The sequence below is a fragment of the Mobula hypostoma genome, chromosome 7 (assembly GCF_963921235.1).
Source record: "Mobula hypostoma chromosome 7, sMobHyp1.1, whole genome shotgun sequence".
Taxonomy (NCBI): domain Eukaryota; kingdom Metazoa; phylum Chordata; class Chondrichthyes; order Myliobatiformes; family Myliobatidae; genus Mobula; species Mobula hypostoma.
The window spans coordinates 38,221,909-38,249,857 of record NC_086103.1 but is presented as its reverse complement, the minus strand read 5'-3'; the positions used below and the strand labels follow the sequence as shown (position 1 = coordinate 38,249,857).

Here is a 27,949-nt window from a genome sequence, read left to right as displayed (position 1 = left end):
ATCTGTTTTTTATTGATTTAAAAGAATAAAGGTAAATACAAAGCAGAGGAGAGGTTATTGCAAATACATAATTCAATAATAATACAAATAAGGAGTATACACTGTCAAAATCATGTATAGTATTAAGCTAATATAAAGAGAAAAGAGAACCACCTCTCTTCTTAACAGTTCATGGAAAAGAAAATTTAAAATTTCTATTATTGACAAAAAAAACCACTAAGCTAACCTAAAACAAACAGAAAAGGGGGACTGGGCAGTCCATTTTGAAGATACAGTTAAAAAAGGGAAACACCTTCTGATCAAATCTAAAAATTCACAGAGAAAAATGAATAATTAACTATAAAGTAATAAGAATTAGATCATATGAAAATATTGAATAAAAGGTTGTCAAGTTTGCTCAAATTTAAAAGATGTATCAATGTCCGACTTAATATTTTCTCCAAACTTAAACAAGACAATGGAGGAGAGCCAAAAAAAAAAGGTGGATTGGGATCCTTCCAGTACAACAGAATAGCCAATAAAGTTGAGAAAGCTATCATGAGTTGAGCAGAAGCAGAAATGTTTCCTGCTTCCATTGGAATAACCCCAAAGATTGCCACAAGTGAATTCGGTTGTAGGTCCAGACCTATGACTTTTGATAACATTCTATAAACATCTCTCCAAAAGTTATTTAACTTTATGCAGGACCATCACTTCGTTATTCACAGTAACGGAAATTTTGACCAGGGGTGCCCAAACTTTTGCATGCCACTGTGTACTTTCAGAATGGGCTAATTCTAATTTTATTGTTATGTCCTTTATTTTTGACCTGTCCATGGGAAGAAATAGTTTCCCTAAGACTATTCCATCAACCTTTATAACATTTTGAATATCTTTGATTATTTCACTGCTCAGAAATCCTTCAATTGTCGACATGCACTTGGAGGTTACACTGTCTGAGGTGCCATTTCTACCAGAAGTCTTGTGTTAACTTGTTAAATTATTATTAGGGGTTCTTACTTATTCTATAAGCTGTTAATGGATTTCACACTCTCCCCAATTAGAACCTCAGAAGGTTCTGATCAACTACATAGGATCATTTAAAAGAAATAAATGTAAAATAGGAGGTTATTTCAAATAAATTGGAGGTACGTGGTGGGGCCGCTCCTGGAATTTCAGGTTTAACTACACTCATTGCTGCTTAAAAGTTGCACTGTTCATGAAAAAAAAACAAACAAACACAGGGCAAGACACCAAAACACTACAGCTGTCATCTTTGGTGCTACTCTCAAGATGTCAATTGACATTGGCTAATACTTCAATCACTGAAAATCAAAGAAATAATATGCTGCAGAGACTACAACTCTGAAATAAAAATAGAAAAAGCTACAAAGGCTCAACAGGGAAGGCTAATGAACTTTCATCAAAATTGATGAACTGGTGCTGATGAAAGGTAATTAACATGAAACATTAACTGTGTCTCTTTTCATAGGCTGCTTACCAACTGTGTTTTTCTAGTATTTTTATTTTAATCATAGGAAGCTATATTTTTGAGAATATAGAAGAACCTGAATTTCTGAGCATCTTTTACAACTTCTTGGCACTTTACAAACTATGCCATCTTTTAGAACACAAATGCAGCAGCATATTTCAAATAACAAGTATCCAAAAATTCTAATTGACATGAATGTACATTATGTGTATTTGTCTACACTGAACAAAAACTATTGTTTCAATCCTAAACGCAAGAGTTTTGGCAGATACTGGAAATCCAGAGCAACACACACAAAATGCTGGAGGAACTCAGCAAGTCAGGCAGCACCTATGGAAAGGAATAAAGAGCTGATGTTTTGGGCAGAGACCCTTCATCGGGACTGGAAAGGAAGGGGGAAGAAGCCAAAATAATAAGTTCTAAAGGGGAAGGAGTACAATCTAGAAGGTGATAGGTGTAGTCAGGTGAGGGGAAGGCCGGGATGAAGCAAGAAGCTGGGAGGTCATAGCTGGGGAAGGTAAAGAGCTAAAGAAGAAGGAACCTAATTGGAGAGGAAAGTGACCAAGGGAAAAAGGGATGAAGGAGAGGCACCAAAGGGAGGTGATGGGTAGGTGAAGAGAAGGGGTAAGAGGGGACCCAAAATGGGGCATGTGCAAAGAGAGTAGGAGGAAGGCAGAGAAATGACCAGAAATTAAGAGATTATAGATGGTTATGCCATCAGGTTGGAGGCAGACATATTGGAATGGGAATAAGGAAGTCAAATTAATCTGGGTTCCCAGCAGGAAATCCGGCCTTTTGTAGCAGACAGAGCAAGGGTGCTCAACAAAGCAGTGTCCCAATCGACGTTGAGTGTCACTAATGTACAGGAGGCGCACCGGGAGCCCTGGACACAGTACGTGACCCTGACAGACTTGCAGGTGAAGTGTCATTTCAATTCTTTCTGGAGCAGAACATGAACTCTTAACTTTCAAAAGCTGCAGAAAATATCAGCACAGCCAAATTGAGAGAAGCAAGACCATATTTCATGTTTTACATCATCCTGGGAGCAAAGCCTAGATTTGTTGGTGTTTGGGAACCCATATGCTTAATCTGAAATTATCGTAACTCACTAGATCTTAAAATAGCGCCTTACCTTCCACCTTTATATAGACATTCAGACAAGACTGTTTATTTTTTCACAAATGTGGAAATTGCTGGCAAGCTGGTATTTATTGCCCCAAATTGAAGCCATTTCAGAAAGAAATGAAGACTAGACCGTGTAGACAAGGCACAATTATTTACTTTAAGGATATTATGACAAGCTCAATGTTACCACTGTTTTCATAACTCACACTGGCATTTTAATTTCAGACTTAGTTAACTACTTAAGTTCATCAGCTACCATGGTGAGTTCCAACTCAGTAATTATGACCTCTGCATAATAATCTAATAAAGTAACTGCTCTGTTATTATATCCAACTATGTCCAGTGAATATAGAACTTAGAACAGCACAGTACAGGAACACGCTCTTCAGCCCACTACATCAGTGTTGATCATGATGCCAGCACAAATTAATCCTATATGTCCTATATTCCTGCCTCTTATCTGCTTCCACTGCCTTTCCTGGCAGGGTGTACTAGGCACTCTTTGTATTAAAAAATACCTCATAAATCTCTTTTAAACTTTTTCTCTCACCTTAAAGCTATGCCCTTTAGAGTGTGACATTTCCGTCCTGGGAGAAAGGCTCTAACTATCTTCCTGATTTATACCGCACATCATTTTATATATTTCTATCAGGTTGTCCTTCAGCCTTTGATGTGCCAGAGAAAACAATTTAAATTTATCCAACCTGTAGTTACAGCTAATACTCCCCAATTGAGGCAAAGTCCTGTTGAGTGTCTTCTGCACCCTCTCCAAAGCCTCCAGTTCTTTCCTGCAAAACAGTGACCAGAACCCAAATGTGGCTCGCCCAAAGATTTATACACTGCAGTGTAACTTCTCAATGTTTATCGTCAACACCCCAGCTTATGGAGGCAAATATGCTCTATACTTTCTTTACCACCTTATCGACTTTCTGCTGCCACTAGCATCCTATCTACTTATTTTGCCATTACCCATGCCATGTCATGCAGCAAAACAGGATAACTCTCCCCAAAATGGCATATTTTAAGCAGTACAAGTCAGATTAGGATATTTTGTCATGCTGGTCTCACATTCTAGGAGGTTTTCAGTAAGAGCACCCTGCTGTGATCTATGCTCTATGTAGTGGACGAATTACATTAAAGGCCAACAATATAAGAAAGAAAAGAGAGTAAGGAAAAGAGATGGAAGTAATCTTAGCATGTGAATTGTACCACAAAGGACCACATCTTGGTGCCCTAGGTGTTGCAGTCTCAATGGAAAGGAAAATCCAGATCTTTTGGTATTGAAAATCAGTCCCCTTCCTATTATGGATCCTGATTATGATAATAAGCTACCTTTTCTGAAAAGCCTTCTGACTACAAAATAAATTTGAGGTTTTTTTCCGTAAACTATTCCTAACTGCAAGATCCTTTCTTCTGAGAAAGCCTATTCCCTTCTTGATGAAAATCTTCTGTCTGTATCTTGTTTTACGGAGGTTGGCATCCAGCTTAATGGTGCATTGCTGCCACCCTCTGCTCCAGAATGTGCACTAAACATACATTCTAAATCCCTTCATCCAATCGCACATACGCGTATGTATATATGTATATTCATACACACACACATTCACCCTCCCATCTTTGACCATCCTAGTATCCCATTCCTGTTTATTCATCATATTCTATAAAAAACCCCTGTACCCCTTAAAAACACTAAAAATACCCGGACTTGTGCTCTCTCACCCATGCCCAGCAACCCTTTTAATATGAATTCCTGCATCCCCAACTCCCTTAATTTATTTCTCATCATCTCTCTCTGTATCCCATACTTCCTGCAACTCAAAACTACATGTTCTACTGACTCCTCTTCCTGACATTCCTCACACAATCCTGTCTGGTGTTTCCCTATCATTTTCAATGTTTTGTTTAATGCACAATACCCCAGCCTTAACCTAGTCCACACAATTTCCTCTCTTCTGTTTCCATTACCTACCCTAGTAACTGCAACACTCTTTTGTATTTGATATAAATGCCTCCCTTTCCCCTCCCTGTCCCATCTTTCTTGCCACATTCGGTTGACTTTTTCCCAGATTACACACTTAACCTCTGCTTTACTGATACTAATGTGCATTTCCACATTTTCTTTCTTTAACGCCCTCTTTGCCAACTCATCCACCCTCTCATTCCTCTTCACCCCTATATGTGCTGGAACCCATAGAAATTTTACCTGACCTCCCTGATTTGCAATTCTTGTAACTAACTGAAGCACTTCATAAAGTACATCTTGCTGACTGTCGATGAAAATCTTTACACCTGATTTTGTTTAAGGCCACAACAACCAATTACACATTGTTCTACTTCAATTGCAAGACAAATTTAAAATAGCCTAGTCTAATGTAATCAGGACGAATAAATAGGAATCTTGTGGATAAAGATCCCTGAGGAAATAATGACCACCAAATAACAGAATTCCAAATGTAGTTTGAGGATGAACATCATAGATTGAAAACCAGTATCCTCAAATTAAATGAAGGCAATTATAATGGTACGGAGGGGAGGGGGTTGTCAAAAGTGGACTGGGTGAAAAAGCCAAGTGATAGGTCTGTTGAAGAAAAGTGGCAATTATTCAAGAGCTGGGCTATAATGCTCAACAAAAGAGCATAAAGAGGAAGAGGCAAAATCTGTGGTCAAGGGAAGTAAAATGTAATGTTAAATTGAGAACTAGGGTATACAAAGTGGCAAGAATTTGTGGCTGAATTGAGGATTAGGGAGTTTTTAAGACTCTAGCAGCAAAAGACTTAAAAGAACAGAAGTACATTTTGTGAGATACCACACAGATAATATAAAATAATTTTCCTCGCCACACACAAAATGTTGAAGTGTACGTAACTAGGTACTTGGCAAGGTCCAATAAAGAGAAGTTAGTTTTAAGTGGTTTAGAGTGTAGAGTTGAGGCTTCGGATCATAGAGGCTTCATAGAAGAGAGGAGGAGGCTGAAGGTAGATTTTTTTTGGTTTATTTTTTTCTTTCTTTCTCTCTCTCCCTCTCTTATTGAAGTTAGAGTAGTGGGGATGTCAAGTAGGATGTGAAATGCTCCCCTTGTGGGATATGGGATGGCAGGGAGACCTTCAGTGTCCATGGTGACTACATCTGCAAGAAGTACATCCAGCTATAGCTTCTTACTGACTGTGTTAAGGAATCGGAACTTGAGCTGAATGAACTCTAGACCATTCGTGAGGCTGAGGGGTTGATCGACAGGACAAACAGGGAGGTAGATACACCCAAGGAGCAGAACACAGGTAACTGGGTGACTGCAAGAGGAAAGGGATAGGCAGCCAGTGCAGAGTACCCATCTGGTTATTACCCTCAATAACAGCTATACCACTTTGGATACTTGGGTGGGGTGGCAGGGGGAGGGTGGTGGGATAACTTAGCACAGTAAAGCCATAGTGGTCAGGTCTCTGGCAGAGTCTGGCTCTGTGGTTCAGAAAGGGAGGGGGAAGAAGAAATAAGAGGCAAGCTGTAATGATAGGGATTCAATGGTTAGAGGAACAGACAGTAGGTTCTGTGGATGAGAACAAGATTCCCGGATAGTATGTTGTCTCTCAGAAGCCAGGGTCAGGGACATCTTGGATCATTCTTAAGTGGGAGGGAGAGCAACCAAAGGTCATAGTCCACGGCAGTACCAATGACATGGGTAAGAAGGGTGGTGAGGTCCTGTAATGTGAGTTCAGGGAGTTAAAGGACAGGACTTCCAGGGTTGTCACCTCAGGATTGTGAGGCCAGAAATAGGAAGATAATATAGTTTAACATGTGGCTAAGGGGATGGTGTAAGAGAGAGCACTTCAGATTTTTGGGTCATTGGTCTGTCTTTCAGGGAAGGTGGGAGCTGTACAAATGGGATGGGATGGTTTGCACCTAAACTGCGGGGGAACTATTACCTTTGTGGGGAGGTTTGCTAGTGTTGCATGAGGCAGCTTAAACTAGAGTTATAGGGCAATGGGTACCAGTGTGCTAGAGCAGATAATGGAGTGGTTTTTGGGAAAGATGTTGTTAAGCCTACATATAAAGTCAGGAATCAATAGTTTGAACATGGTGAGACTAATGTACTAAGTTGTGTATATTTCAGTTGAAGGAGCATTGTAGGAAAGGCAGATGAGCATAGGGCATGAATCAGCACATGAAATTACCACATTGTAGCCATTAGTGAGACCTGATTGCAGAAAGGGCAGGACTGTCATCTTAATATTCCAAGGTTCCATTGTTTTAGATGTGATAGAGCATGGGGGATTTAAAGGGGAAGGGTGGCATTACTAGTTAGGGAAAATGTCACTGTATTGCTCAGTCAGGAGAGACTGGAGAGCTCAGCTACTGAGACTATATGGGTGAAACTGAGGAATAAGAAAGGGATTGTAGTCCACTCAACAGTCTGTGGGATTTAAAGGAGGAAATTTGTAGAGAGATTGCAGATTGTTGCAAGAAACAAAGTTGTGATAATAGGTGATTTTAACTTTCCACGTATTGATTGGGACCCTCATACTATAAAAGGGCTGGATGGGATAGAGTTTGTCAAGTGTGTTCAGGAAAAGTTTCCTTAATCAATACAAAGAGGTTCCAACGAGACGGAGTGTGATACCAGGTCTCTTATTAGAGAACAAGACAGGGAGGTGACAGAAGATAGTGTAGGGGAACACTTTGCATCTAGTCATCATAATGTCATTAGTTTCAAGGGTAGGTCTGGTCCTCAGATTGAGATTCTAAATTGGAGAAAGGCCAATTTTGATGGTATCAGCAAGGATCTGGGATAGGTTGTTTTCAGGCAACGGTGTGCTTGGTAAGTGGAAGGCCTTCAAAAGCAAAATTTTGAGAGTACAGAGTTTGTATGCTGCTATCAGAATAAAGGGAAGGATAACAGTTTTTGGGAACCTTGGTTTTCAAGAGATGTTGAGTTCTTGGTTAAGAAGAATGAGGTCAATAGCAGATATAGCCAGGAAGGAACAAATGATGTACTTGAGGGGTATAAGAAAAGCAAAAAAACATTTGAGAAGGAAATCAGGACTAAATGAAGACATGAGGTTGTGCTAGCAGTCAAGGTGAAGGTGAATACCGAGGGCTTCTACAGATATATTAGGAGCAAAAGGATTGGAAAGGATGAAATTTGTCCTCTTGAAGATCAGAGTAGTCATCTATGTATGGAGCTGAAAGAGATGGGGAAGATCTTAAGTGGAGCTTTTGCATCTGTATGTAGTTAGGAGGTGGACAGAGACGGCTGAGGACAAGCCTGCTCCCAGTGAGGTAAGGCCAGGCAAGTTCCTTTAATAACTCTAATTAACTTAGAAGTAGGTAATGGAGGCAGCAGTTAGGGCAGTCGAGTGCTCCGTTTACAGTATGTGGGGAGTCAGAGTGAGCACAACTGTCCCTGATGACTACACCTGTAAAAGGTGCATCCAGCTGCAGCTCCTGACAAACTGAGTCGGGGAACTGGAGCTGGATGAACTTCAGATTATTCGTGAGACAGAAGCAGAAATAAACAGGAGTTACAGGGATAGTCACCCCTAAAAGTCAGGAGGCAGGTAGCTGGGTGACTGTCAGGAGAGGGAAGGGGAATAGGCAGAAAGAGCACAGCACCCCTGTGGCCGTTCCCATCAACAATAAGTATACCATTTTGGATACTGTTGGTGGGGACGATCTACCAGGGACAAGTTGCAGTGGTCGTGTTTCTGGCACCGAGACTGGACCCTCAGCTCAGAAGGGAAGGAGGGAAAGGAGGAGAGCAGTAGTGATTGGGGATTTGACAGTTAGGGGGACAGATAGGTGGTTCTGTGGGAGAGATTGAGAATCCCGGATGGTCTGTTGCCTCCCTGGTGCCAGGGTCCGCGATATCTTGGATCGAGTTCTCAGTATTCTCAGGAAGGAGGGTAAGTAGCCAGATGTCATGGTCCATGTAGGGACCAACGACGTGTATAGGAAGAAGGAGGAGGTCCTGCAAAGAGAGTTTAGGGAGTTAGGTGCAAAGTTGAAGGACAGGACCTCCAGGGTTGCAATCTCAGGATTGCTACCCGTGCCACGTGCTAGTCAAGCTAGAAATAGGAAGAAAATGCAGCTAAATATATGGCTAAGGAGTTGGTGCAGGAGGGAGGGCTTCCTGTTGCTGGACAATTGGGCCTTGTTCCAGGGAAGGTGGGACCTGTTCTGACGGGACAGGTTGCACCTGAACTGGAGGGGGACTAACATCCTTGCGGGAAGGTTTGCTAGTGCTGCTCCAGGGAGTTTAAACTAGATTTACAGGGGGAGGGGAACCAGAGTGTTAGAGCAAATAGTGAGGTGGAGGATGATAAATGTAATGCGAGAACTGCAAGTATAGTGCATACAGTAAAGCCAGATCTAACATATAGAGAGGCTTTGAGGAAAGAGAAGCAGAATAAAGGGTGTAAAGGTAGTAAGGTAGAAGGGCTAAAGTGCATGTACTTCAATGCAAGAAGCATTAGGAACAAAGGTGATGAACTGAGAGCTTGGATACATACATGGAATTATGATGTAGTGGTCATTACAGAGACTTGGCTGGCACCAGGGCAGGAATGGATTTTCAATATTCCTGGATTTCAGTGCTTTAAAAGGGATGGGGGCAGGTGGGGGGGGGGGGAAGGTGGTATTACTGGTCAGGGATACTATTACAGCTATAGAAAAGGTGGGTAATGTAGCAGGATCCTTTTTTGAGTCAGTACGGGTGGAAGTCAGGAACAGGAAGGGAGCAGTTACTCTATTGGGAGTATTCTATAGGCCCCCTGGTAGCAGCAGAGATACCTAGGAGCAGATTAGGAGGCAGATTTTGGAAGGGTGCAAAAATAACAGGGTTGTTATTATGGATGACTAACTTCCCTCATATTAATTGGCACCTGATTAGTTCCAAAGGTTTAGATGGGGCAGAGTTTGTTAAGTGTGTCCAGGACGGATTCCTGTCACAATATGTTGACAGGCCGACGAGGGGGAATGCCATACTAGATCTAGTATTAGGTAACAAACTGGGTCAGGTCACAGATCTCTCAGTGGGTGAGTACCTGGGGGACAGTGACCACCGCTCCCTGGCCTTTAACATTATCATGGAAAAGGATAGAATCAGAGAGGACAAGAAAATTTTTAATTGGGGAAAAAGGCAAATTATGAGGCTATAAGGCTAGAACATGTGGGTGTGAATTGGGATGATGTTTTTGCAGGGAAATGTACTATGGATATGTGGTCGATGTTTAGGGATCTCTTCCTGGATGTTAGGGAAAACTTTGTTCCGGTGAGGAAGATATGGAATGGTAGGGTAAAGGAACCACGGGTGACTGAGGTGGAAAATCTAGTCAGGTGGAAGAAGGCAGCATACGTGAGGTTTAAGCAGCAAGGATCAGATGGGTCTATTGAGGAATATAGGGTAATAAGAAAGGAGCTTAAGGGGCTGAGAAGAGCAAGAAGGGGACATGAGAAGGCCTTGGCGAGTAGGGTAAAGGAAAACCCCAAGGCATTCTTCAATTATGTGAAGAACAAAATGATGACAGGAGTGAAGATAGGACCAATTAGAGATAAAGGTGGGAAGATGTGCCTGGAGACTGTGGAAGTGAGTGAGGTCCTCAATGAATACTTCTCTTTGGTAACACCAATGAGAGGGAACTTGATGAAGGTGAGGTCAATATGAGTGAGGTTAATGTTCTGGAGCATGTTGATATTAAGGGAGAGGAGATGTTGGAGTTTTTAAAATACATTAGGATGGATAAGTTCGCAGGGCCTGACAAAATATTCCCCAGGCTGCTCCACGAGGCGAGGGAAGAGACTGCTGAGCCTCTGGCTAGGATCTTTATGTCCTCGTGTCCACGGGAATGGTACCGGAGGACTGGAGGGAGGAAAATGTTGTCCCCTTGTTCAAGGTAGTAGGGATAGTCCAGGTAATTATAGACCAGTGAGCCTTGCGTCTGTGGTGGGAAAGCTGTTGGAAAAGATTCTTAGAGATAGGATATATGGGCATTTAGAGAATCATGGTCTGATCAGGGACAGTCAGCATGGCTTTGTGAAGAGCAGATCATGTCTAACAAGCCTGATAGAGTTCTTTGAGGAGGTGACCAGGCATATAGATGAGGGTAGTGCAATGGATGTGATCTACATGGATTTTAGTAAGGCATGTGACAAGGTTCCACATGGTCAGCTTATTCAGAAAGTCAGAAGGCATGGGATCCAGGGAAGTTTGGCCAGGTGGATTCAGAATTGGCTTGCCTGCAGAAGGCAGAGGGTCGTGGTGGAGGGAGTACATTCAGATTGGAGGGTTGTGACTACTGGTGTCCCACAAGGATCTGTTCTGGGACCTCTGCTTTTCGTGATTTTTATTAACGACCTGGATGTTGGGGTAGAAGGATGGGTTGGCAAGTTTGCAGACGCAAAGGTTGGTGGTGTTGTGGATAGTACAGAAGATTGTCGAAGATTGCAGAGAGACATTGATAGGATGCAGAAGTGGGCTGAGAAGTGGCAGATGGAGTTCAACCCGGTGAAGTGTGAGGTGGTACACTTTGGAAGGACAAACTCCAAGGAAGAGTACAAAGTAAATGGCAGGATACTTGGTAGTGTGGAGGAGCAGAGGGATCTGGGGGTACATGTCCTCTGATCCCTGAAAGTTGCCTCACAGGTAGACAGGGTAGTTAAGAAAGCTTATGGGGTGTTAGTTTTCATAAGTCGAGGGATAGAGTTTAAGAGTTGCGAGGTAATGATGCAGCTCTATAAAACTCTGGTTAGGCCACACTTGGAGTACTGTGTCCAGTTCTGGTTGCCTCACTATAGGAAAGATGTGGAAGCATTGGAAAGGATACAGAGGAGATTTACCAGGATGCTGCCTGGTTTAGAGAGTATGCATTATGATCAGAGATTAAGGGAGCTAGGGCTTTACTCTTTGGAGAGAAGGCAGATGAGAGGAGACATGATAGAGGTATACAAGATAATAAGAGGAATAGATAGAGTGGAGAGCCAGCGCCTTTTCCCCAGGGCACCACTGCTCAGTACAAGAGGACATGGCTTTAAGGTAAGGGGTGGGAAGTTCAAGGGGGATATTAGAGGAAGGTTTTTTTACTCAGAGAGTGGTTGGCGCGTGGAATACACTGCCTGACTTAGTGGTGGAGGCAGATACACTAGTGAAATTTAGGAGACTGCTAGACAGATATATGGAGGAATTTAAGGTGGGGGGTTATATGGGAGGTAGGGTTTAACAGTCAGCACAACATTGTGGGCTGAAGGGCCTGTACTGTGCTGTACTGTTCTATGTTCTATAGAAGTGAGGCAAAGCAGCCGGAAGGTCATGGACATTACAGAGGAGGTGTTTGCTGTCTTGAGGCAAATTAGGATGGATAAATCTCCAAAGCTTGACCAGGTGTTCCCTCAAGCCCTGTGGGAGGCTAGAGTAGATATTGCAAGGGCCCTAAAACAGATATTTAAAATGCCCTTTGCGACAGGTGAGGTGCCTGAAGACTGGAGGATAGCGGATGTTATTCTGTTGTTTAAGAAAGGCTCGAAAAGTAAGCAGGGAAATTATAGGCCAGTGGATATGTCATTGGAAAGTATTCTAAGGGACCAGATATGTAAATATTTGGAAAGACAGGGAAGGATTAGGGATAGTCAACATAGCTTTGTGCCTGGTAGGTTGTATCCCACCAATCTTGTAGAAGTTTTTTTGAGGAAGTTAGCAGGAAAGCTGATGTGGATGTTGTCTATATGGACTTCAGCAAGGTCTTTGACAATATCTTGCATGGAAGGTTGGTCAAGAAAGTTCAGTCACTTGGCATTCAGGATGAGATAGTAAACTGGGTTAGACATTGGCTTCATGGGAGAAACCAGAGGGTGATAGTAGATGGTTGCTTTTCTAACTGGAGGCCTGTGATTAGTGGTGTGCTGCAGGAATTGGTGTGAGGACTGTTGTAGTTTATCATCTACATCAACAAACTGTGATAATGTAAACTGGATCAGCAAGTTTGTGGATCATAGTAAGATTGGGGACTATTAGGCAGCAAGGAAGCCCATCAGAGCTTGCTGCAGAATCTGGACCAGCTAGAAGAATGGACTGAAAAATGGCAGATGGAATTTAATGCAGAAAATTGTGAGGAGTTACACTTTGGGAGGACAAACCAGGATAGGACTTGTACGGTGAGTGGTAGGGCACTGAAGAGTGCAGGAATACACATTCATAATACCTTGAAAATGGCTTCAGATGTAGACAGGGTTGTAAAGAGAGCTTTTGGCACATTGGCCTTCATAAATCAAAGCACTGGAGTTGGGATATTATGTTGAAGTTGTATAAGACATCAGTGAGGCTAATTTGAAGTATTGTGTGCAGTTCTGGTTAATTACCTACAGGAAAGATATCAATCAGATAGAAAGAGTGCAGAAGAAATTTACAAGAACGTTGCCAAGTCTTGAGGGCCTGATTTATAGGGAAGGATTAAATGGGTTAGGACTTTATTCCCGAGAGCATAGAAAAATGTGGGGAGATTTGATAGAGGTGTAATCCTCTCACCAGGCTTGTCTGGAAACTTGGCTTGATTGCTAACTCAGCATGGGACCCTGTAGTAAGAAGGTCACCTTTATAAACAATATACATCCAGGGTCGATATGATTTGGGATTCAACCAAACAGGAAAGTTGGGATGTTCCAATTAATGAAACCTTGACTTGAGTGAATGCTGTATAAATATTGCCCATACACAACTATCAGTTGGCAAGAAATAACAGACTGTACGCCACATAAAATTATAAAGAAAGTATATTTGCCAATTTCAGCTTTGTCAAGCGGTTAATAGGAAGAGGAAAAGAGCCCATAATAGTTAAGCCTGTCCAATCTGCACATAAACATTGGAGCTCATACTGGAGTATTCCGGAGTATCTTACTCATGCACTGGACCCACGGTCTGTGTGAAACCACCCATATTTTCAAACTCCCCGTGAAGACTATATTGAGCAAACTGGCTCTCTCTCTCTCTCTCTCTCTCTCTCTGGGATATTGCCCTTCCTCCTTGAAGCCATTCATCTGCACAAAGCACTTCTTGCAATGGGGACTCTCCTTTCAATGGCATTATATGGCATCTTCCCTTCTGTTCTACTCCACAGCTCCTGCCAAAATGACCCCAAACCAAACAAATGTCCTTCAGAGAACTCCCTCTGCAACCTTCTCCAGATCCCACCATCCAGATTAGTTGACACAACATTCCTAAACCAAACAATAGGTTTCTTATCTTTAGCTGAAACCAAAACATTCTACCAGCAGGTCACAATGCTTTTACAGAAAACTGCTAAAATGAAATAGCTACAGCATAGCAGTAGAAACCTTAATCAGGCCATTACACTCTCTTCACCACCAAAAATAATCATATCCCCATGACTGTGGAACTTAATAAACTATTATTAGTAACACAGTATTCAAATGAATTTCGTGGTTTCAGGATCCTCAATCCATTTGTAAATGGAAGTAGCATATCTCACCGTGGGAATGGACATAACACACAGTTTCCCAGATGCATTTTCTGCCAGCCAACTTGGGGTTTCCAGACTCTGAGACCTCCTCATCTCATCTTCAACTTCTCCAACTTCAGCCACTCTTTGTGATGTTTCCTGACTACTGGAGGATATCTCCCCCTGTCTATCACTTGTTTACTTAGTGGCTTAGGTTCCTCTGCCACAACTGAACTTAGTTTCCTTCACTTTAAGCAGGTGCTGTTGAACATCTTTAGCTCCGCTGGTGCTACCTCTCTTGGAAAGGGGTGTCCTTGGTCACTCTAATAGTGTGGCAAGTACTTTTGGAGCAACCAACCATCAGACTCATCAATAGAAAAGACATCTTCGCATTCTGACATCTTCTCATTTAATCTCCTTTTCCATTCCTCCAGTATTGGTGAGTCACCAAAGTTGCATGACTTCGACGTCAACTTCCGCAATCCAGGAGACTGTTCTTCTTCCGTTTCCCCTGCAAAATTAGACAATACCATCACAGGAAAAAGAGGGGCAATTGGCATCCTACATATGAGTGTAACATCTCTTCCTGAGGTGTTCCTGACAATCATTGTCATCCTGTTTACATAGATAGTTAAAGATTTCTGCAGTTCAGGTCTTACCAGTGCTCACATATGTATGCATGGCTCTTCCTAATCATCAGGAACATCCACCTGGATGGCTGGGATATTGGGCACTCTGACAAGTTTGGGGATTCCTGTCACTCTAGCTACTACTTCAGTACATAATATGAAATGTACATCTTCTCCACAGTTGTAACAGAAGATATCAGTTGCCTCTCTAGTCAAGAGATCCTGTTAAGCAGCATTCCTCTGCGTCTTAATTCCTACAGGTGGGTTGGGTTTCCCAATGGACGTTTAGCTGAAACATTAGCAGACATCCATCAAATCAGCTCAGCTCGAAGGTTTTCTACCTCATTCCTCAAAAGCTCTATCTCTGTGGTATCAGGGGTCACTTTAGCCTTAGGGGCTACCACTGAAGACACTACTCAAGTTTTGGAAATGTTCTGCTTCTCAGTCATGTTTTCCTCCTAACTTCTCGGAGTAACTTGGCAAAAGGTAAAAGGTGGAGCAGGGCGTATCTTGTGGGTCATTCGAATATATAGAGCAATCACCTCATGTGATAGCATGCCCCTCCCAACTTGCTCCATTCTCAAGCAATTTCTCTCAGACACTGGCACAAAAAATGCAGCAGTTTCTCCAACCTGAAAAGGTAGACAGACAGCTTCTCTCCTCCCCCCTGGATTTCATCCTAAGATCCGCTGCACTTTCTGCAAGGCCAAAAGGGCCTTCCACCGCTTACAAGTAATTAGCTGACGTGGCTAAAGGGTTTTCTGCCCTGAGGCAGCTCACTATATCAACCGCCAGACCCTTTAAATACCAGTCTCTGTTTTTTCCATATTATCTGAGTACTGCTATTCATCCATTAACTGAGAAGTCTGCTCTGCCCAAACCTCATTCTTCTTCCCCATTGGGTGCGGGTTTGACTCCAGAGAATACTCCCTGCCTACGATAACTTTGGCATTTATCAACCAGTGATGTAATAGCCGACACCAATTCAGAATTTCCGTCAACTGCTGAAGAACTCATTAGACCTTTCACATCAAACAACTCCTTTCCCTCACTTCCCAGAAACAAGACCAACTTGTCTTAAAAGTCTTTGCCCTCAGCTACCTTTCCCCCTTTTCTAAAAATATGGACTGCCCATGACCCCACCTTTCCAGGAGCTTCTAATATATTGGGCAGCACGACTTCAGTTACGTCATTGCTAGTGTGGACTAACACAACATCCTTACCAGCTGATTGGTCAAAATACCGTTCAATCTGCATAACTACCCCCAGCACTTTCACAGAACTCAGCTCCCGAGTAAAAGTCTATCGGGATTCCTTACATCCACCCTGTTCAGAATACAAGAATTATTTGATAATCTCTTTGAATCGCACAGAACCTTAATCCCTGTAGCGCCCAACACTAGTACTTAATCATTTCGCCAACACTAGTTTAAACACACAAACTGCTTAATCAATCCTAAAACAGCATTCAAACAGCGCCCGAAATCTCTGGATGAAGCCCCCACAAAATGTAACCCTTTCATTGGGCTCGTATGGAAACTTGGCTTGATTGCTAACTCCGCTAACAGCCCCGGGGCTCTGTAGTAAGAAGGTCACCTTTATAAACAATTTACATCTAGGGTTGGTATGATTTGGGGTTCAACCAAACAGTAAAGTTGGGATGTTCCACTTAACGGAAACTCGATTTGAGCAAATGTTGTGTAAATACTGCCCATACACAACTATCAGTCGGCAAGAAATAACAGATTATACACTGCATAAAATTATAAAGAATTTCAGCTTTATCAAACAGTTAATAGGAAGAAAAATAAAAGAAAATAAAAGGGTCCATTACTGTTAAACCAGTCTAATGTGCACATAACTGTTCCGAGTTCATACTGGAGTATTCGGGAGCGTACCTCTTATTCATGAGCTGCTGCACTGGACCCACACTCTATGTGAAAACACCCGCCACATTTTTGAACTCCCCTCAAAGACCACCTCAAGTAAACTGGCCGTCTCTCTCAGGAGTATTACCCTTCCTCCTCGGAGACATTCATCTGCACAAAGCACTTCTTGCAATGGAGACTCTCTTTCCAACAGCATTCTGTGGCATCTTCCTTTCTGTCCCGTTCCTCAGCTCCCGCCAAAAAAGACTCCAAACCAGACTACTGTCTTTTAGAAAGCTCTCTCTGCTTGGCTGACACTACATTCATGTTGAACAAAAAGCTTCTTACCTTTAGCCGTAACCAAAACATTCTACCAGCAGGACACACTGCGTTTGCAGAAAACCGCTGAAATGAAATACCTACAACATAGCAGTAGAAATATTAACCAGGGCATTACAGAGGTATACAAAATTATGAGGGGTAAAGGTAAGTGCAAGCAGGCTTTTTATCATTAATTAACCTTGGGTGAGACTAGAGCTAGAAGTCATGGGTTAAGCATGAAAGGTGAACTGTTTAAGGGAAGCATGAGGGGAAACTTCTTCATTCAGAGGGTGGTGAAAGTGTGGAATGAACTACCAGTGGAAGTGGTAGATTCAACGTTCAAAGTAAATGTTATCACAGTACACAGACATCACTATATAGAACACTGAGATTCTTTTTCTTGTGGGCAGAGTAAATACAAGTAACACCATAGAATCAATGAAGGATCACACCCAACAGGGCAGATTTTAAAGGAAATAAACAAATTAATAATGATAATAAATTGTTACAATTTATGATTAACAGATGCTGTTACCTTCTCCATTTTGTAAATGTCCATTGTAATTTCTATCCATGCATTTAAAGTTGGGCTCTCCTGTGATAACCATTTCCTGGTAAGAGTCTTTTTACCAGCCACCAGCAGTATATTCACTAAATATTTATCTCTTTTCAACAATTCTTAAGGTATATACCCAAAATAGATGGTCTTAATTTCTAAGGGTGTTTCACATTTAAAGATGTCTTGTAGGGCATAGTGTATCCCACTTCAGTCTTTGATAACAGGACATTCCCAGAAAATATGATAATGGTTTGCATTTTGATTTCCACAATTTCTCCAGCATACAGGGAGGTTACTATCATAATGGGATTTCTGAGAGGGTGTATTAAAATACCTCATCAAGTTTTTCCATCTGAACTCCCTCCATTTCTGTGAACTGGTACACTTCCATTGATACCTCCATATTATTGTTCATTCTTCCTCGGATATAATTATCCCTCCTTCCTTCTCCCATTTTGCTTTAATGTATGAAGTCGAATGTGTTCTAAGATTTGATAAACCCTTACATACGCTTGAAATGATTCTACTACCATTATCTGAATTATATGGTTTTCTAAATAGCTCTATCAAACATATACTTGCCTTGGTTACATTTTTAACCATCCTATTAATATACTGTTGCATCTGTAAATACCAATAAAAATCTTGTTTTTCTAATAAGTGTTTCTCTTTAAGCATTTCAAAACTGAATGGTGTTCCTTCTTTCATTATATTGCAAAGAACTGTTATTCCTTTAGCTGTCCAGTCCTTAAATCTAGCATCCAGTCTATTTGGCATAAAATCCGAGTCATATGCACACCAATTTGATTCATACCGGGAAAAATGGTTTAACTTCATAACACCTCATTGATTTTATTCTCACAAATCAATGAATATGTTGTAAAAAAAATTACTCCCTACTTGTACATAGTTTTCTCCTTTTGCTCGTTCTTTCTTTCCTCTCTTCTATAAGTGTATACCTCAGATAAATATTATGCAGAGATTTATGGCATATATGACTATATGATATATATATGTACAATATCTGAAATATCTTATGGAAATGTCTGTTTGATGATGAACTTCAATAAAAAATAAATTATAAAAAAGATAATAAATAAGTAAGCAATAATTATGGAGAACACGAGATGAAGAGTCCTTGAAGATGAGTCCTGTTCAGTGGGAACTGTTGAGTTCGAAGTAAATATATTAGCAAAGTACATATATGTATACCATATACAACCCTAAGATTCATTTTCTTGCAAGCACACTCAATAAATTCAATAACCAAAATAGAATTAATGAAAGACCACGCCAATGTGGATAAACAGTGTGTAAGAGAACAAACTGTGCAAATACTAAAGAAAAGAAGAAAGAAATAATAAGGCCGGTTGGACAGAAGGTAAAACTATCTTTTACCTAAAGGGGAAATCACAGAAGATCTATTAAGATAGCACCCTATTTATAAACTATATATAAAGTTGTAACATCACGTATCTCACAACTAATCACCGCTCAGTTAGATAACCACAATATACTTACAGAAGATCAGAAAGGATGCCATATGGGTATGAAAGGATATAAAGAACAACTGATAATAGATTCCGTAATTTTAAATCAAGCCCAACAGAAAAGCAGAAATCTTTCATGTTGTTATATTGACTACCAAAAGGTATATGACTTTGTCCCTCACTCATAGTTAACAAAAGTTCTTTACATACATATATACACTACACGCAATACTTGTGAACTTCCTGCAACATCTGATGAAGCATTGGTGTACTGTAACCACCCTATCTATTAGCACCCAAAAAAGAACAACCACTATTACCAAAATAAACCAAAGCTTTTTCCAGGGCAACTCTAAGTCCACTATGGTTCCGTCTAGCTTTAAACCTGCTCTCTAATTTACTGAATCAGATTAAAATTGGGTATCGAATCAGAAACAACAAAATGAATTATACCTTAGCACACTATCTATACATGCATGATTTGAAATCATATGCTCCTTCATCGGCTAAGCAAAAGAATTAATTCAAATAGTAGAACTATTTTTTAAAGATACAAACATGAACTTTGGACTGGATAAATGCAGAACATTAAATGTAAAGGAAGGTGTAACAGAGTTAATAAAATACAAAACAGAGCAGCAGGATACAGTACAACCAATGGATGAATATGAAACAGACAATTAACTGGGAAATCAACAAAGAAAATAGATCAGAGTGTGATAAAGGAAAAGCATCTGACAGAATTTACTTGAGAAAATCTCCCAAACAGAGCTCAGCAGTAAAAATATAACAAAGGCAATAAACACTTTCACTATACCTACATTAAAGTATTCTTTTGGCATAATATCTTGGTCTGAAACCAATCTGGAAAATTTACAAAGTAAAATAAGAACTGAAATGACAAATTTCAGAAAACATTATGTGCATTCAAATACACTTAGACTAACACTACCTAGGACAGAAGAGGGAAGAGGAATAACGGACATTAAAAATCTACACAACATTCAGGTAAAACTCCTAAGGATATATTTTCATCAATGAAAACAGGAATCAGCACTCCATGCAAGCAATTCCAATGAGAAGTATAGACCACTAAACATAAATGAGAGCACAACCCAGAAAAATGAAGACATTATCATTATTGAAGTAAGGTTAACCAATTGAAGGGCATGACCCTCCATGTCAGACATCCTTATGATCTGAGCAGACTAGATGTCAACAAGGAAGCATAAAACACCTGGCTCAGAGTTGGAGATCTCTTCCCAGATACAGAAGGGTTCCTTGTGGCAATACAGGCCCAGATAGTTAACACAAAAAAAAAATCACAAATACATAATAAAAGACCAACACATTCCAGGCAATAAATGTAGAAAATGTCAAGAAAAACCAGAAACAATCCAACACATAACAGGATCTGGAGCCATTTAACAAAACCTTGCTTTAAAATACAAACTCATAAATGAAATCACACCTTACTATAAATAGAAACTTGATCCAGCTTTATAGTCAGCCTACCAAAAAATTACAATATGACCAATCAATTACAAATAGGACAATCCATAATAACTGTCTGGTTATAATACAGGATAAACAAGCAAGAACAACTAATTTAATAGATATAGCCATTCCAAACACACATGACCTACAGAAATCAATGTGAAAAACACCAGAAATATGTTAAATTAAAAAGATGAAGTTAAAAGACTATGGAACATGAACAGGGTATACACTGTCCCAGTATCTAGAGCTGGTATCATCCAAAAAGCCCTACACAATAGCAAACAATTAGGGCTGCACAGGAATTTCTACATAAATCTTCAGAAAGCTGCATTATAAACACCACTAGAATGGTCTGAAAATTCCAGCAATTGAGAAATAAGTGTGCTTGGCTATGCCTGTACCTCAGGTTTTACTAGCTTGAGCTGAGGAAAAATGAATTTCAACAATAATAATAATAATAAATAAGCAATAAATATCAAGAACATGAGATGAAGGGTTCAGTGATGAGCAGATAAGTTGAATGAAGTTATCCCCTCTGGTTCAAGACCCTGGTGGTTGAGGGGTAATAACTGTTCCTGAACCTTCTTCCTAATGTCAGCAACAAGACAGCATGCCCCGGGAGGTGGGGTCACTGATGATGGATGCAGCTTTCCTGCGACAGCGCTCCGTGTAGATGTGCTCAATGGTGGGGAGGGCTTTACCCATGATAGGCTGGGCCATATCCACTACTTTCTGTAGGCTTTTCCATTCAAGGGCACTAGTGTTCCCATTCCAGGCCATGATGCAGCTAGTCAATATATTCTCCACCACAGAACTATAGAAATTTGTCAAAGTTTTCTGAACATACACAAACTGTCATATGAGAGGTGCTGGGAACAGACCCAGATGCAAGACACAGACACTGAAGTACAATGAACAAGACTTGACTAGAGTAGGGACAAGAACGCAGAGTAGGGCTAGGGATAGCGGGACCAGGACTAGGAGACAAGGCTTGGACTCCAAGCCCGAGACTGGACAAGGACCCAGAACCTGGGTCTTGCCTCGGGCTCGGACCCCGGAACCAGGCAAGGACATGACATGGCTTCAAGACAGGACGTGGCTGGGGTCTAGAGGCCTGAGCTTGGAGACAAGACAAGGCTTGGACTCCGAGCCCGAGACTGGACAAGGACCCAGAACCTGGGTCTTGCCTCGGGCTCAGACCCCAGAACTGGGCAAGGACATGACCATGGCTTGAGGCTGGGGTCTTGGGTCTTGAGCTTGGCTGCGGGATCATCGAGGCCCGGGCTCTTGGAGCTCAGAGACAGACTGGGAACCGAACATTAACATAGAGCCTGGACTTATCCTTTGACAAGCCCGGACTCATCTTTAACACGACACTAACATGAGACAGGACAGAACATAGACATACAGCCAGGACTTAGCTTAAGACAAGCCAGGACTCAACTTCTCCACACCAAGGTGGGACAGGTCCATCTGCTGGGTAACGGCAGGGCGGCCAGACATACCCAACAGAGGCAAAGACAAGACATGTCGCCCCACAGGGCAACAGCAAGACAGCTTGACTTATCCCACGTAGGCGAGGACAAGAAGAAACAAACACCAAAGAACAACAGACAGTTCCATCTCTGCTCCAGGGTAGCTCCAAGTCTCAGTTCAGTCAGCAACCTCAGCTGGCTACAGAAACAGCCAGATCCCTACCTAGCTCAGAGTGGCTGGCAGCTACTCAGTTGTCCCAGGAAACAGCCAAATCCATACTGCAAAGACTACTCCAATGAGTGGCAACAAGGCTCCATGAAGCAGTGATCCTCCAACCAGGCCCAGAGATCACAAATGGTTTCACTAGCCTTCCATCAGCAGGTTGCTCCAAAGGGAGACTGACAAGACAAACCAGCAGCCCACATGCAATCCCAAGGCTACTTATATTGCAAGCCCAAAGATGGGAGTCAGGTGCCTTTGATTTAGTCAAACAAGGGTCAGCTGGAAGACCCGGAGTCCTGAGTCCATGGACCGGACCATGAACCACAATGGGGACTTCACGGACCGGACCATGACACAAACTTTGAAGAAAGTAGAAGCGCCGGTGTGCTTCTTCGTAACGCTATGTGCTGGACCAAGGACAGATCCTCTGTAAAGATATACCATGGAAGTTAATGTTGCTGACCCTCTCCACCTCTGATCCCCCTATGAGGAGTTTCTCATGGACCTCTGGTTTCCTAATCCTGTATTCAATAATCTTGGTCTTGCTGACATTGAGTGAGAGGTTGTTGCTGTGGCATCACTCAGCCAGATTTTCAATCTCTCTCATATGTATATGCTGATTCATCACCACCCTTGATCCAGTGGTGTCACTGTCAAACTTAAGTCCAAGTTTGATTTCAACATTTAAGAGAGATTTGGATAGGTACATGTATAGGAGGGGTATGGCGAGCTGTGATCTAGATACAGGTCGATGGGGCTAAGCAGATTAATAGTTCACATGCACTAGATGAGCTGATGGGCCTGTTTCTGTTCTGTAGTGTTCAATAACTCCATAACAGTAAAAGTTTCTATGGAGACATAAATAGGAAAATGGTGGCTTAGATAAATGTATGGCCTCCAGAGAATGAGACTGGTGAACTAATGACAGCAAAGAAATGGCAGTAATGTTGAATATGTTTTTTGCATCAGATGGACAAATTTCAAATAACATCATATAACTTACAAACATCCCAAATGGACAAATGCATGGAGCTAAGGCAGCAAGAGACCTGGGCCTGATGAATTGCATGCTAAGGTTCTAAAGGAAGTGGTTGCAGAGTTAGTGGATTCAATGGTTGAAAATTTTCAAAGTTTGCTAAACACCCAATTCTACCAGAAGTTTAGAAAACAGCCAATGTGAGTTCCTTGTTTAAAAAAAAGGCGGAAAGCAGGGAACTACAGAGCAGTTTGCACTTGCACTTGTCTGAGTTTCATTCCTTCACTCACTTTCCCATTTGACTGATATCCTGCTGGAATCTTACACACTATTCCATGAGTTATGATGTTATCTCCTAACTTACTAATCATGTATCTATCCAAGTATCTTTTAAATGTTGGATCATTTCACACATTTTGACAGACATTTTCAGGGAAGATGGACTGTTTTCATAAACAAGGGAAAATCTGTAGATGCTGGAAATCTGAGCAACACACACAAAAAATGATGGAGGAACTCAGCAGGCCAGACAACATCTATGGAAAAAAAAAAGTACAGTCGATGTTTCAGGCCAAAACCCTTCGGCAGGACTGGAGAAAAAAAGCTGAGTACTAGATTTAAAAGGTAGGGGGTGGGAGAGAGAACTGGCAAGTGATAGGTGAAACTCGGAGGGGGAGGGATGTAGTAAAGAGCTGGGAAATTGATTGGTGAGATGATATGAGAGAAGGTAAAGGGGGTGGGAAATGGAGAGGGGGTTGGGTGCATTACTGGAAGTTTGAGAAATCGATGTTCATGTCATCAGGGTGGAGGCTACCCAAATGGAATATAATGTGTTGTTCCTCCATCCTAGTGTGGCCTCATCCCGACAGTGGAGGAGGCCAGACATCGATGGATATATCAAAATGGGAATGGGAAGTGGAATTAAAATGGGTGGCCACTGGGAGATCCCACTTGTTCTGGCATATGGAGCATAGTTGCTCGGCGAAGCAGTCTCCCAATCTACATCACATCTCATCGATGTACAAGGGGTCACACTGGGAACACCCAATACAGTAAATGACCCAAACAGACCCATAGGTGAAGTGTCACCTCACCTGGAAGGATTGCTTAGGGCCCTGGATGGTAGTGAGGGAGTAGGTGTAGGGGCAGGTGTAGCACTTGTTCCACTTGCAAGGATAAGTGCCACAAAGGAGAACATTGGGGAGGGACGAATGGAAAAGGGAGTCATTTGGGAGTGATCCCTGCAGAAATCAGAGGGGGGGGGTGGCAAAGATGTGCTTGGTGGTGGGATTCTGTTGGAGGTGGCAGAAGTTTTGGAGAATTATCTACTGGATGCAGAGACTGGTGGGGTAGTAAATGAGGACCAGAGGAACCCTATCCCTGGTAGGGTGGCGGGAGGATGGGTTAAGATGCGTGAAATAGAAGAGATGTGGTTGAGGGTAGCGTTGATGGTGGCAGAAGGGAAGCCCCTTACTTTGAAAAAGGACATCTCCTTCGTTCTAGAATGAAGAGCCTCATCCTGAGAAAAGGGGATGGCATTTTTACAAGTAGTAGGGTGGGACGAGGTGTAGTCTAGGTAGCTGTGAGAGTCCGTGGGTTTGTAATAGACATTGGTGCATAAGCTGTCTCCGGAAATAGAGACAGTGAGATCGAAAAAGGGAAGGGAGGTATCGGAAATGGACCAGGTGAACTTGAGGGCAGAGTGGAAGCTGGAGACAAAATGAATAAAATCGACAACTTCAACACAAGTGCAGGAAGCAGCACCAATGCATTTGTTGATGTAGCATAGGAGAAGTGTGAGATGATTACCAGTGTAGGCTTGGAACATAGACTGTTCCACATAGCCGATAAACAGGCAGGCATAGCTGGGACCCATGCGAGTGCCCATGGCTACTCCTTTTGTTTGAAGGAAGTGGGAGGAGCCAAAGAAGAAATTATTGAAAGTGAGAACAAGTTCTGCTAGGCAGAGGAGAATGGAGGGGAACTGGTTAGGTCTGGTGTCCAGAAAAATGCAGCGAGATTTGAGGCCTTCCTGGTGGGGGTTGGAGGTGTATAGGGACGGGGGGTTGGAGGTGTATAGGGACTGGACATCCACAATAAAAATGAGATGATGGAGGCCGGGGAACATAAAATCCTTGAAAAGATCAAGAGTGCATGAGGTGTCACGGTTTCCATATCACATTTAGTGTGGTTGAAATGGTTATAATGTGTAAATAATTAGAGCTGTTAATTATGACTTCTGAGTGCAACCTTTATTTCCCAATTGTCCGGTGATTGCATACATCAGTGTTGAGGCCAACCCACTGTTCTTAATTTTGACCTTTTGAAAAAGGAAATGCATTGGGCTGAGGTTGAATAGCAAACTATTATTTTAAGATATTACACTGGATGCCTTGACACAGATAGAATGGAGGAGTGATTGACATTTTAAGAATGGGGTTGGGGTACATGGAAACAGCAGACCCTCCCAATAAAGAATGGTGAACATACAATTTTCACATTGTGAAAAGATAGTCAAAGCATGATTTTAGTCCTGAAGATCAGGACAGAGCATCTGAAGAACTTTAGTATTTTCTGTGTAGTGTAAATCAGTATGAGTTGGCATCCTCAGCTATTGCTCAATTTACTGTATCTCTAACACCAATCTACTAACAACTTTCACTAGAGCTCACCCTAAACCCAGTCAACGCTGACACAAGCCTAAATCTCACACTTCAAAGCGTGCACACATTGACAACTGCTCCACAGTGGCAGCAAAGCTTAGAAAGACTGATACTCCTTCTTGCAGAAAGTGCAGTGAAACCTGAGGAATTGGAGCTAACAAGAGAGAATGTCATAACTGTAGGTTCTCAAACCAAGCAAAAACAGGCACTCAACAAAATGGCCATTGCTGAGACAATTGTCATCCCATTTATGATGCACGTGTGAAGAAGGTCTTGCTGGTATAGGAGATATTTTTCTACATCACCCCAACCTTATTCATGTCTCTTTTTCCTTTCAGATATCCAAGAACAATGATTGATCTAAGGGAGAGAACAAGGTACATGCATTCTAGTTTACTCACCATTATGACAGCCAACATATATGATTAACCAGAAATATTTACACATACAGTACCCGGCAAAAGTCTCAGGCACATGGAGTATATATAGATAGGGTGCCTTAGAACTTTGCACAGCACTGTAGTAATTTTATGTATTGCACTGTACTGCTGCAAAAAAAAAACAAATATCATGTCATGTGTGAATGATGGTAAACCTGATTCTAATATGGGTCTCTATTGTGGACTGACAGTGGGAGGGGAGCAGGGAGAGGGGAATCATGGTTGGGAAAAGGGGAAGGGAGAAGCGGGGAGTGTAAGCACCACAGAGATATTCTGTAATGATCAATAAAGCAATTGTTTGGAATCAAGTGACCTTGCCTGGTATCTCAGGGCTGGATGTGTCTGCATGCATCAACCACACCACCACCCCAGTACTCCTCTGCCACCTGTCCCACACCCCTCCCACGGCACTCCGTCCTCGCCATTCCTAATATCCTTTGCTCCTACCATATTTACAAACCCGCTCACTGCACCACGTTGACAAATACAGTGCTATGTAGAAGTCTTAGGGATACTAGCTATATACTGTGTATGTGCCTAAAACTTCTGCACAGTACTATATTCCAGATACCAATTCAGAAACTTTACTGGGAACATGGAATCCAAAATCATAGCTATGTCCATAATGTAGAAATCACATTGTTTTCAAAATCTTACAGACCTACTAAATTAGGAGAGAAAGTGCAATTGTCCCAATTATAAAGACCTGTAGCAATTGTTTCTTCATTATTTTTTCTTTCTCTCATTAAAATACCTAACAGCAAATACTGAAGGAAATATACATCTCACTTCAACCATGTGATTTTCATGAATTACCAGAGGATGATAAAACAAAAAGTGGTTCATGTGTCTTTTTCTTTGCATTGTTCACTGTAAGTTGTAGGCAGTCTTCAAGAGTAAAATATTTAAAATGAAATGCTTAAGAATGCATTCTCCATTCTATGTAGAGATGTCAGATTCAAGATATTAGGAAAAATAGGAAGTTTTCTGGTATGTTTAACTATTTCTGCAGAAGAAGAAAAATATATATTCATAGAATGAGGCTGAATATTTAAAGCTGATTCTGTTTCATAAATTGCCAATGGTGACACATCTACAGTGCATATTGCTGCACCATTAAAGGAGAAAAATTAGAGATTGCCTTTTCATTCAAGTTAATATGGATGTAATATATACAAAGAACTGAAGAGATATCAGCTTCGTACTGTAGCAGTTAGAGCAATTGCTTTACAGCGCCAGTAATCACCAATCAGGGTTTGATTCCTGCCAGTCTCTATAAGGAATTTGTATGTTCTTCTTGTGACAATGTGGGTTTCTTCTGGGTTCTCTGGCTTCCTCCCACATTCCAAAGATGTATGGTTTGGGTTAGTGAGTTGTGGGCATGCTACATTGGTGCCAGAAGGATGGCAAAGCTTGCGGGCTGTACTAAGCACAATCCTTGCTGATGCGATTTGATTCAAATAACACATCTCAATGTATGCTTTGATGTTTCAATGTACTTGTGACAAATGAAGCTAATCTTTATTTTTGTCTTTTCTTCATTGCAGCAAATGATAAACCTTGGAAGACTGTAGCCTGTTCCAATATGTAACTTATCTCTTAACTGGAATGATTTTAAAAGGATGTGGAGAAAGAGTGAGACCAAATCGACCAGACATGTTTGGTGCATCATTAGCTTCAGGAAGTTTGAAGAAAAATGACTGCAGGAGGCTGCTGAAGATAAGGAAGAGTTCCATCTTTGCCATTTGCTCTCCCATACAGATTCTTTTTC

General features: G+C 41.6%; 1 protein-coding gene across 1 annotated transcript in view; it reads right to left on the bottom strand.

Moving 5' to 3' along the window:
• Window positions 1-17: 17 nt before the first annotated feature.
• LOC134349242 (cytochrome P450 2U1) overlaps window positions 18-27,949 on the bottom strand; it is a 46,364-nt gene continuing 18,432 nt past the window's right edge. The window contains exon 5 of the mRNA XM_063053268.1: window positions 18-27,949. Within this exon, the coding sequence (XP_062909338.1) occupies window positions 27,771-27,949 (179 nt within the window). The 3' untranslated portion in view covers window positions 18-27,770.